The 12,444-nt window shown below is 42.6% G+C and overlaps 1 protein-coding gene across 3 annotated transcripts; it reads right to left on the bottom strand.

Moving 5' to 3' along the window:
• Window positions 1-393: 393 nt before the first annotated feature.
• Window positions 394-7,494, bottom strand: LOC139553478 (eukaryotic translation initiation factor 5-like). Of its 3 annotated transcripts, XM_071365831.1 has the most exons (12): window positions 7,252-7,494; window positions 6,874-7,059; window positions 5,535-5,804; window positions 5,264-5,345; window positions 4,946-5,118; window positions 4,348-4,459; window positions 4,116-4,237; window positions 3,780-3,938; window positions 1,876-2,037; window positions 1,572-1,736; window positions 1,278-1,418; window positions 394-1,132 (listed from the first exon to the last, which is right to left on the bottom strand). In XM_071365831.1, exons 3-12 carry the CDS (start codon window positions 5,604-5,606, stop codon window positions 1,034-1,036), a joined length of 1,287 nt encoding a protein of 428 aa, XP_071221932.1. In that variant the 5' UTR covers window positions 5,607-5,804; window positions 6,874-7,059; window positions 7,252-7,494; the 3' UTR covers window positions 394-1,033. The 3 variants fall into 3 exon arrangements, with proteins under 3 accessions (XP_071221932.1, XP_071221933.1, XP_071221934.1); XM_071365832.1 differs by lacking the exon at window positions 6,874-7,059 and having other exon boundaries at window positions 7,252-7,383; XM_071365833.1 differs by lacking the exons at window positions 6,874-7,059; window positions 7,252-7,494 and adding an exon at window positions 6,296-6,701.
• Window positions 7,495-12,444: the final 4,950 nt, after the last annotated feature.

The raw sequence follows: 12,444 nt of genomic DNA, 5'->3' as shown, positions 1-12,444 counted from the left end.
CAACGCCGTACACATTATCTGCGGTTGAGGCAGGTTGGATGTACTGCCAGATTCTCTAAAACTAAATTGGATGCAGTTTGTGGTAGAGAAATTAATATTACGTTCTCTTGCAACAGCTCTGGGGGACATTCCTGCATTCAGAATGCCAATTGCACGCTCCCTCAAAACATGAGACATCTGTGGCATTGTGTTGTGACAAACCTGCACATTTTAGTGTGGCCTTTTAATGGTCCTCGGCACAAGGCACGCCCGTATAATGACCATGCCGTTTAATCAGCTTCTTGATATGCCACCGGTCAGGTGGATGAATTATCTTGGAAAATGAGTAATGCTCACTTAACAGAGCTGTAAGCAAATGTGCACAAAATCAAAGAAATAAGCTTTCTGGGAGTATGAAAATGTAAGGGATATTTTATTTCAGCTCATGAAACCAACGCTTTACATGTTGCGTTTATATTTTTGTTCAGTGTATATTTTCCTCATCCAAGTGAAGTAGGCCTATAATAATAGATACTGATGCAATATACTGAATACTAATCAGGGGTGGTTGAGTCACCCTGATGAGCGTCATATATTTCAGTGTTTTTTTCTGTGCTCTCAATATTCCAAAAAGCTGTATCAATTCAAAAGTATGCTGCGATGTCACTGCTGACTTGTCAAGAGGGGGAATACCACAAGTGTGTGGAGTACTGAGTGACATCCATAGAGGTTAGGCACAGTTTACACATACCACAGATCTGACAATATCAAGAATACCATCTAATAATTCAATTGGAACAAAATACAGTTGTGGACAGTAAAACATTTAATGACAAAAAACGGGAAGAAATTCATGCCAGTCAAGTAATTCCCCCAAAACCCACCCATATCTCAGATCGGATACATCTCAAAATTACAGAGGAAATGTGCATAGTGCCATGTTAATCATGCCAGGAAGCAGTGAGGGTGTGAGAAAAGGAAAGGAGGGCTGGTGATTTGACAAGATGAGATAATGTGATTCAAAGCTACAACTTCTCAAAAATGGCATCCTTGTTTAAATTGCATCAATATCGAAGTCGTCCTCTTCCTCGTCAGGCTTGTTCAGTTTTACTGTCTCCACTTTCAGTTCCCGAGCAGAAGAATCATACACAACCTGAGTGAGTATGAGAAAATAAGAGTTGTTACATTACAGTAGGTCTTGCATTAGCTGCAATTTTGACTAAACAGATCCTAGTAGCCCAACTCGAACAGTATAAAACTGTGAAAGCTGTGAAATCAGGGGATAGTCTAACCAGTACCTCCACATTTTCATCATCCTCTTCCTCCTCTACCTCGCTGCCCGCACTCTCTTCCTCCGCCTCCTTCAGCCACCTGATGAAAGGAGACGCCCTCGCATGGATCTCTTTGGCAAGTTCCTTAGAGACATACTTCTTGGACACCTGAAAGAGACAGTCATGAGCAACGAGACTTAGAGAACCGAGCAAACAGAAAATTAAACGTCACTTATTTTACAAGAAGCTACGAATTAAGCTAAGTGGGACATTCAAATGTATTGAAGTGTGTGTGAGCAATGTACATGTTTAACCACACACCTTCTCTGCCCAGGACAGTATGACATCCTCCTCCACTAGATCAGCATCATACAGGTCTTTGAGCACGACAGGCACACGGGGCAGCAGCTGGGCTTGGTGCAGCTTCACCAAGCACTCAAAGCCTCCCAGGAGGTACTTCTGGGCCTTCTTGTTATTCACACAGAACTGAAGTCATAAGGAGCAGTAACAAAACCATTATCAATTTGAGAAGGTTTTGGTCAACTGTCCCCTCTTGAATGCCTTACCACTGAGTTATGAGGTTATGACAGAGGTCAAACGTAACAATACGAGTTTGAAGACTCACGCGAAGGAAATGGCGCTTGTATTTCTTGATCTGGTCACGGATGTTTTCGTCAAACAGTAGTTCGCTCAGAATCAGCGGTCCCATGGCCATCACATCCAGACGCTCTGCCTCCGCCAAGATCTCCTTATCTGCTGCATCAACAGCGCAGTCCTCCCTTTTTTGCTGGAGAAAGTAACCACAAGCAAGAACGCTTTTAACACCATGGTCTTCAACATAGACCCCAAGAAGCCTAGCAACACAAAGATTCTTTCATTGTTACCCTATAGGAGACCCTGATCCTGGAGTGCCGCAGGTTAGGGACATGACAAATGGACAATTTAGCTTAATGTTTAAACTGCCATTTCGCTTTGTTTTCCATTAAAAATGCTAAGAAAAAATCAAATCCACATCAATTTACAATGCAGAATAATGGTTCTATTACCCATGTATGACTGCTGGGACCGGGCAATGAAGTGATCTACCGCAAACGTTTACAGACATAGAACACAGCTACAGTAACATGTCGATAGCAACAATTGTGAACGTCGCAGACCAAGAAAATAAATAACTGACAGAATTCTGCTCTGACATAAAAAGTTCTGTATTTTCTCCCCAACAATAAACATTGCTGACTGATGTGCTGTTTTTTTTTAATGGCATGGTAGCTAGAGGTTTTATTTCTACTAAATGTCTTGGTATGTCACGGTATTTAACTAACTTTAAAAGTACTTTTTTTAGGAGATTGTCTGCCCGCAGGCAAGGCAGCAGGCTGCGCACAGCAACTCAAGATTTGACTGACAGTTCTGGTTGCCTAGTGATGGACATTTAGTTCCGCTTCAGAAGCCTCATTCCTTTACAGGCAAGTACAATGCCCATTCATATCTCCAGAAGTTTTGTGTCTGCATTTAAAAAGCCGTAGTGTACCCTACCCTAGCAGACAAACATGCCGTAGCTGCAGTGCGTTCAAGGGGCCACATTCAATTATGTCTGAAAAGGGTAAATCGATAACCGGCTCCCGGTAGCCTACTGTAATTTCAGATGAGGAAGAAACGAAGAATACGCTACCCTGTGCTCGCAAAACTGTCCCGAAGAGGCTGCTGTATCCCGGCAGAATCGGTTTTATTTATTTAACTAGGCAAGTCAGTTAAGAACACATTCCTATTTACAATGACAGCCTACCCCAGCCAAACCCTAACGACGCTGGGCCAATTGTGCACCGCCCTATGGGACTCCCAATCACGGCCAGTTGTGATACAGCCCATGATTGAACCAGGGTCTGTAGTGACGCCTCTAGCCCTGAGATGCAGTGCCTTAGATCCCTGCGCCACTCAGGATGCCTGTACCATGAATAGGCAAAAATATTCTACACGCAACAGACAGAAGACTGACCACACATTTGCATCATTAGTGAAAAAGATTGCAGACAGGCCAGCGTGGGTGAGGGGCAGCAGAAACATGCTCATATGTTTTGGTAATGTGCATCTCACAATGTCTTGTCTTGCAAATTCACCAAAGTAGCCTAAAAAGTTCCTCTTCCTCTGGTTTTACACAACTTTCCCAGGCCTTTATAGCCTATAACAGAAAATAACTGCACTGTGATTTCAATTAAGTGGGGGGGATAAAAACAATGTTTTTGTAAGTTAGGGATTTTTCTTAACATTAAAGATCCCAACTTCGTTTAAACGTTCACACCCTTACCACAGGTACTGCAGGAGCTTGTCTCAACTACGCCCCACACCAGACCAACTGAGCTAATTGATTAGTTCAGTGACTGAGTAAATGCAACACACCTGGCCTGGTTAAATCAAAAACATGAAGTGCTTATGGCACTCTAGGACCAAAGTTGCCTACACCATATCCAAGAGAATTTCACAATCAATCACCAACTTTCATTATCCTTGTAATTAGTTTCAGGCACAACTTACTTTGACAAAGTTATAGAATATGTTGACCCGCTCCTCCAGGGTCTTCTCCAGGTCCTCACTGAGGGTCAGGTTCTTTGCATGGGAACTGATCTCCTCCATCCTTCGTCTCTGTGCCTCCTCCGTGGTCTCCTCTGCCCAATCCTCATCATCTTCACCATCCTGATACACAACATATTATCACTGGGTCAATGCTGCAGATGGCAGGCTTGAGATACTGACAAACTAGTCCCTCAGACCAATAATAGATTGGAGGCGGGTGATGGAGGTTTGTTCCCCCTATTCAACCGCTAACATTAAGACCTGGCATGGTTTGCGTACATTAATGAGGATACTCACTACGGCATCAGGGGCATCTATGTCGTTATGGTTCCCAGCCTCACCGCTGCCAGAGCCATTCTCCTTGTCCTTCTTACGGTTCTTCTTATCTTTCTTCTTCTCCACAGACCCAGGTTCATTTTCTGATGAAAAAGACACCGACGCTTTAACTCAATAGGCCACATATCTGACTTGACTTTTAGATTAGTAAGGAAACAAATCGATCATGGGCAAATTCTTATTGTGTGCTTACCTGGTGGGTTTTTGAGGATGAATGTGCAGAGCTTGTGTCGTGTGTCTAGCATGCCGCGGTACCCACAGGCCTTACAGGAGTTACCGATTGTTTGTTTCTTAGGATTGATATGCTGCAATGAAAAGGTCAAACAAATGAGCATATTCACTCTAATGACAGTGACTATACCACCAATAAGACAAGTAATAATTTACCCAGCAGACCATAACTGTATTGCAAGACAAAAAGACAATTGATCAACTCACTGCAGGGTATGTAGCATACAAAGTTAGATCCAAATGGCTGCGGCATGAACAAGCAGAACCCAAAATTACAGATATAGCACAAGGTTGGCAGGACATCAAATATATCTATATACAAAAACCTGACTAGGGCTGTGTCATATCTACAGGCCTCAGGAGGGACCTTGATACAACACTATGCGGAGTAAAAAAAACATGATTAAAAAAACATTACCGGAAAAACTGACCATCTGTGGCTTTGGTATAATGGTCAAATTACAATTGCAAAGTCCCACAGATCAATGCGCTCGACATTTCATTCCTGTCCCCCTCTACTACCCAAACGTACACCACAAATATGTTCCTCAAATAGTTACCAGATCAGTTTCAGGGTTATCACACTCAGGACACAGCACAAATTTCCGGATAAATACATCTAGCATGTCCTGCAACTTGTTTGCTTCATGGGATCCGTTTACGATGAAGCGGTCATTCTTTGCATCAAACTGGGTCTGAGCACCAAGCTCACAACCAAAAAACTTGGTTGGATCTGCAAGGATAAGAGTCAAAATCAACATCCCCTAAGCTAATGGATGTTAATGCACACTAACATTTAGCCACATCAAGGTATCAATGTATGGTGCGAGTCAATGTTAGCACTTCAGAAAACACTTGTGGTGGGGAGGTTAACTTACATGTTGGAGGCCTACTCAGTGCCTTTGCAACATCAGTCATGTTGACAATGACAGTCTTGATTCCATTTCCTTTGCCCTCAACCTGGACACAAATCCAACCACAAAAAAAAAACAAATAAATTAGTAGAATCATTTTGCAGATGATCACCATTGAGGCCTGCACATCTCACTGGAAAAGAACTAGAACAAACACAGCCAAAGATAGTCATTCAACATTCTTGATATTTGTAAGTAATTTCTCTTACAGGATCATACTATACCAGATAGTCACCTTAGCAATCAGACGGGGCATCTTGTAGCGATAGAACTGGTCTGCCACACTGCGGTTGACATTAACAGACATTTTGGCTGGCTACTAGCACTATCAGTAAGATAAAAAATATATTGAATGGAGATGTTTCGGGATCTTCTGTCTGGAAAATAGAGGATGACATAAACGACTGCAAGCGTCCCCCGTCTCTGACATGAAAAATATTTTGCCAAAGTGGCCGCAAGCCCCTTGCTTGTAGACTAGGTTTCCCCCACACAGGTTCCAACAGCTCTGAAAGAAAGGGAGAAAGGCATGGACATCAGCTCTAGTGCCACAGATTCTGATAACTTCCTAGATGGCAATGGCTTTTATTGAATACCCAAGTAGCCTATATAATTCTATGACTTGACCTTTAAATAACAATCTGTATAGGTATATTGTTAGCTACCCAATGTGTCCATAGTGTGGCTCTTATGAAATATCACCGTTGACAATTACAGACAAGACGAAAAGGCAGTCTGACATTTAGCTCATTGTCCTCCAATTCCGACCAGGCATTACCATATCGAGGTGGTCAAGTCACGAGTTGAAGACATCAAATTCGGCATCAAAAATTACTCTAACCTACGGAGCTAGCCATCTTCACGACTAGAGCAGTTAATCTCACATGTCATTGGGTTTGTTAACTAGCTACGCTAGCCAGCCAATTGATTTTGCTTTACCGTTAACTAGTTAATATATTTAACGACACATTCTTTCACTTCGATATACAAACCACTTACAAACGAAGTTGGGTAGATTAGCACCCAGAAAGCCTGACTGATGAAGCTAGAGTATGCAGAAATCAAAACAACTGGGAACTCGGAAATCTCCGACTTCAGGCCGTCCAGAACAACTAGCAACTCAGAAAAACCGAGTTCCGACTGGTAAATATCATTTAGGGTCATCCAACTCGGAATCTCGGGCATCTTTCTAGAGTTCCGACTGAAGAGCATTGACGTCATGATTCGACCTCGTTTCCGAGTTCGCTGTTATCTTGAAAGCGTCATTCATGCCGCGATCGGAACAACTGGGAAATCGGGAGAACAAACGCGCGCTCCGACTGGGAAAGATCGATTTGAATTCCACCTCGGGCCTCTTTCTAGAGCCCCGACGTCATAATTTGACCTCGTAAGTGTCCGAGTTCCCAGTTATTTTGAACGCGCCAAAACTACTAGTTGGCACTGCAGAGTGCGTCATCAGATGGCACGAGTGATGGGAGACGCCATTTTGATGTTCTTAGTTAAGACGCAAATAATTTAATTTTAAAATATACATTTACGATAGCACCTTACTCGTTATATAGTCATAATGCACTCACCGATTTCGTAAGACATAAACACACCGCTGGTCGTCCAAGAGGCGCAGTGAGTGGTTGCCAATAGTTGTGATGTGTTGCTAGGCTTGTGGTGGCAAAATAAGTGTCGTTAACGTCGGAGGTGACACGATCCAGCAGATTCTTGCCCCTATTGTGAAAATATTCTGGACGCCCTCAGAGTGGGGATACCTAAGGAAACGCGAAAGTCAGTCAGTAGAAACTTGTTAACTAGATAATGCGGATAGCTAGCACGTTGATACTCTCACGCTAACTTTAGCTGGTTTTTTTTGTTGCCTAACTAGCTTTAGCTAAATATAACATGTTGACAACACAACAATTGCTAGCTAGACAAGTCAGATGGTCGACAGTAAAATTGCTTACCTCTCGAAGGTTATTTTTCAATGCTTCTGCTTCTTCTGTGGGGTTTTACTTACAAACTATTGCCGCGTTCAAGACAACTGGGAACATGGAACTCGGGAATCTCCGACATCAGATTTACCGTGCGTTCAAGACAACTGGGAACGCGTTCCGACTGTGAAAAATAGTTTCAGTCATCCAACTCTAAATTCCAAGTCGGAAACTCAGGGATCATCCTAGAGCTTCGACTTCTCCTACCTAAAGATCAGTGATTTCATAATTTGGCCGAATTCCTATGGTGCGTTCAAGACAACTAGATTTCGGAATTGGATGACCAAGTTAAAAACTGTTCTTCCCCGTCGTTGCTCGTTTTTTTCCAGAGTTCCCGGTGTTCTTGAACGCACTGAAGTCAGAGAAGTCCGAGTTCCCAGTTATTTTGAACGCAGCACCAGACATCCTATTATGGTGTAGAGTAAAAATACTTTAAAGTACTACATAAGTCGTTTTTTTTGTGCATCTGTACTTTAATATTTATACTTTTGACGGCTTTTACTTTTACTCCACTACATTCCTAAAGAAAATGATGTACTTTCTACTCCATACATTTTCCCTGACACACAAAATTACTTTGTACATTTTGAATGCTTAGCAGGACAGGAAAATTGTCTAATTCATGCGCTTAAAGACAAAATCCCTGGTCATCCCTACTACCTCTGATCTGGTGGACTCACCAAACACACATGCTTTGTTTGTTAATATGTTGGTGTGACCCTGGATATCTGTAAATTAAAGAAACAAGAAAACTTGTCTGGTTTGCTTAAAATAAATAATTTGACATTATTTGCATAGTGTATCTTTAATAGGATCTTTATGGTTTTATGCATATAATTAGGAACTAGTAATTTAATAGGATCGCTATGATTTTATTATACGGGGCATGCCACGTTCACATGTAGTCGGAACTAAGAAATGTCCAGCTTGCTGATTCATTAATCGCAACACGTGTATAACTGCAACCAGTTAGCAAGTCGGACATTTCAGAGTTTCCTAGTTCCGACTAGTATGTGAACGCAGCAACAATCCGCAGTTTTGGCCTCTGTCCCGTCTCCCGCAACCAAACGCCACTAATGTAGAACAAAAACGTTGATCTGTCCCGTATTTCATTAAGACATTCCGACCTGTCTCTTGCAGTTACCTTGCGCTTATGAAAATATAGGCCTGTATCACAGGATCTCGGTGGCACCTTAATTGGGGAGGACGGGTTTATGGTAAGGGCTGGAGCAGAATCGTATCAAATACATGGTTTCCATGTAGAAAGATTAAGGTGCTATCATACACACATTTGCGTATGTCTTAACTAAGAATATCAAAATGGCGTCTCCCATCACTCGTGCCATCTGATGACGCACTCTGCAGTGCCAACTAGTAGTTATTGTAAGAAAACTCCTCACAGCTAGGAAAACAGCAAGTAGCTCCAGGTAATTGATATGCAGTGCTCTTAGTTCTGTCGACCAAACCCCCCTTTCAGAGTAGCCCACACACTCTCTCCCTGTCTCCGGCAGCCCCGAGGCCACCTTAACACTGATAACAAAGAGGCCCTTCTCCAGTAACCCCAATTTCCCTAAGAAGTCAGTGAACAACTAAGTCTGAACTCTTCCAGTGACACTGAGTGTGTTTCCACCCCAGGCAAACAGGACAGCACTTGTGAGTATCTTGCCCTAGGCTTACTCTTACCACTGGCCATCTTACTCAAACAAGGAAGCACAAACTACACAAGCAGAGCAGAAGTGCTAGGCTTTTAGCAAACACAAATCCTACCCAAGCAAGGAAGCATTAGCTACACAAGCAGAAAGTAGTTTGCTTTTAGCAAACACAAAAACCAATAACAAGACCCCAAACTCGCAACATCTAGGTGGACGAATAATCTCTCCCCACTAACAGACACCTAAGACGCTTGTAAATTGTGTTAGCTGAAGAATTGAGGAAATTAATGTGAGCCATGCTGTTATAGCCAGGAAGGCGGGGCTTCCGAGAATGGACTCTGCCCTTTGGGCATGTTTTTAGTTTTCTTCAGGTGAATGTGATTCGTTGTTGACTCCCCATAGTGTGTTATACAGAGTGACCGACTGAAAGGGAACAGACTCCCACTTCTTCCATCCTTCAAAGTTCCATATCTCCTCACTCGGGGTTGTACAGCTCGTGACAGCTTTTCATGTAACTTCATCGCCGAGAAGTCCTCCAATCCCAGAAACCGCTCGGCCGCATCCACAATGATGTCCATCTTTCGAGACTTTTTCTCCACTTTGGCAGTGCCGTTGATCACCATAGCCATAAGTACAAAGTCCACCTTCTTAACCTGTAGAATATCTGGGTCCTGATGATGAGAACCAACCCCTGCTGCCTGCAGTGAATGCCTATCCACCACCGTTGGCCCTTCAGGACCATTCGCCCCCTCAACCCTCTTGTCAGCTGCTGCATATGATATGTTCTGGTTGGCCCTGACTTTAGCCACCTCGTTTTCTTTCACCCTCGTCGGGCATTCCAAACATGAAGCAACATGGTTCCCACCACAATTGAAATATTTCACACGATCAAAACTCAAACCACACTCAATGTGATCTCCACAACTTTCACACCTTTGCTTCTTTCATCTACAGACACTTTCCACATGTCCAAAGGCACTATAGTGATTACACTGCAACAATCTTAGGACAAACGCTCTGCACCTCGGTAGGTAGGGACTCCGCTTCAAAAAACAAATTACAGATAGACTCTTCACTTTCTCTCCATTAACTACTTGATTCATCCAATGTGCATCAATCACTCCAGGGATATTTGTTATTTCTTCCATCTTGACTTCCTATGAACGCCAGATATTACCCCCTTGAGGGGTGCACTGCACCGAAGAGCTACGCACGACACGGTAACCTTCTCGAATAAAGTACACGATATCAAAACAAGTACACTTATCGTAATCCTCACTGCATTAACCCATCACTCTTTCCACCAGCTTGGATATTTCAAATGGATTCCTCAGGTTTGGCAACTCAATCCTCCCCTCCTCAACAAACCACACTCCTACAAGATAAGAAGGGGCATTCGCAGAACTACCTGTTTTGTTTCCCAGCACTACTTTGGTCTGTTTTCTATTCTTTTGGACCATTGTCCAATCTTCCTTGCTTTTACCACCATAAGTTTGAAGTTCATCACCGTCTCCAGTTTCCGCCATCATTCTGAGTTGCTTGTACCTCAACGCCATTGGTCCCACTCAGGGGGAGAATCTCAACTCCATACTCTTTCTCAATTGGATTTGCTAAACTCCTGCGTCCTGCGTCCTCTCTCCTCCTTCCTCTCTCTCCTTTTGAAAAAGGTCAAAGGTAGGCCTAATCGAGGATAGGCGGCGAGTAGAAGGAACGTTGATGAAAATCCACTTGTATGAAATTACATTTACAGGGGTGAAATCCCCAAATAAATGTGTATATTGATAAAAGAAATTTAGCTAGTGGTGCAAGACATTTTATAGATAAAAGGATAAATAGCATATTTCTCCTTCCAGAAAACAACTGCTTCAAAGGGGGTGTGGCAGATATCAAAACTCTCCCGCGAAGGACTCCGGTAGGATACACATGACCATCCTCGATGAAAGGTGGCTATCAAGGAGGGGAGGACACTCTTCCGTTCGACTACTAACAAATTGACTTCTCCTCAACCACCGACCTCTTATTGGTTTCTAGGTCACTGAAAATAGAGGCTGGAAGACGAGCTTTTGCCCAAATGACAAAAGGCTCTTGCGTCCTTTCTCCTCGCCTCCTTCTCAAAACCCATTGGAAAAGGTCAGAGGAGATGGACTTCTGGCTTTCTCATCCAATGGGATTTGAGAAGATGGCAAGGAGAGAGGACTCGAGGAGTATGCTATTGAGATTCTCCCAGATGGCTCATTTCCATACAGGATTTACCCCAGTGTTTTACCCAAAAGGCAGACTTTTCTGTTTCCATCTACGCGGGCCAGCACCCGTGTCTCACTGGGCCATGGCTCCGGTGGATCTACTTTCACCTGGGGCCAAAGCCAGGCCACTGGTACTTTTCAGCCCTCATTTACATGGCTCACTGTGAATTTTAACACCTTTACACAAAGCAACCATCTTGGTCTATGCCGCTTTGACATTGCTCGTCCAAATATTTATATATTCTTAATTCCATTAATTTACTTAGATTTGTGTGTAATGTGTGTATTGTTGTGAAATTGTTAGATATTACTTGTTAGATATCACTGCACTGTTGGAGCTAGAAACACAAGCATTTTGCTACACCCGCAATAACATCTGCTAAACGTGTATGTGACAAATAAAATGTGATTTGATTTTGATGATGCAGTGGTTGTTGATTCTGCTCTCCCCAAGTTTTTAGTTTCACACTCCTATTGGAAACACAATTACACTTTAATTTACATTAATGTAAAACACTGGCGACACACTGGTGTGGGGGTAAGTTTCCATGGAAATGTTGCAAATGCCTCCTCATTCTTCTCTTTCAATGCTAGACCTATGTTTGACGGGATAAATTCCTCTGTAGCCAAAATGTGAACTGTCTGCACAACTGGTTATCCCCGCCCTCCCCTTTCATCCATTGGACAAATCCTTCTTCGATGGGGTTGATGTAGTGGAGTGTGCGTCAGAGACAGGGAGGAAGTAATTAATCCTTCACTAGAGTTCTCTCTATGACCATATCAAGCAAATACAACACAACAGACATGTTAAACTATTCAATGGAATAGTACTGATGTTGAGAATACTGGAAATTAGTTTACACAAACAAAAACAACTTTCTCTATGCAGTTTCAATTAAAATGTATTTGGTAAAGGACCCTCCCTCATATCACTCCCCTGCAGTCCCCCAACCCCAAAATATAGTGCCTTCAGAAGGTTAAATGGATTTAATTGTAATTTCTTGTCAAAGATCTACATAAAATACTCAATATCCAAGTGGAAGAAAAATTCTAACATTTGTAAAAACAAATAATCATGAAAAATAACCCTAATATATCTTGATTAGATAAGTATTCAACCCCCTGAGTCAATACATGTTAGAATCACCTTTGGTAGCGATTACAGCTGTGAGTCTCTAAGAGTTTTCCACACCTGGATTGTGCAACATTTGCCCATTATTCGTTTAAAAATTCTTCAAGGTCTGTCAAATTGGTTGTTGATCATTGCTAGA

This window comes from Salvelinus alpinus, chromosome 25 (assembly GCF_045679555.1).
Source record: "Salvelinus alpinus chromosome 25, SLU_Salpinus.1, whole genome shotgun sequence".
In the NCBI taxonomy this organism is placed as follows: Eukaryota; Metazoa; Chordata; class Actinopteri; order Salmoniformes; family Salmonidae; genus Salvelinus; species Salvelinus alpinus.
This window is presented reverse-complemented; position numbering and strand designations above follow the sequence as displayed.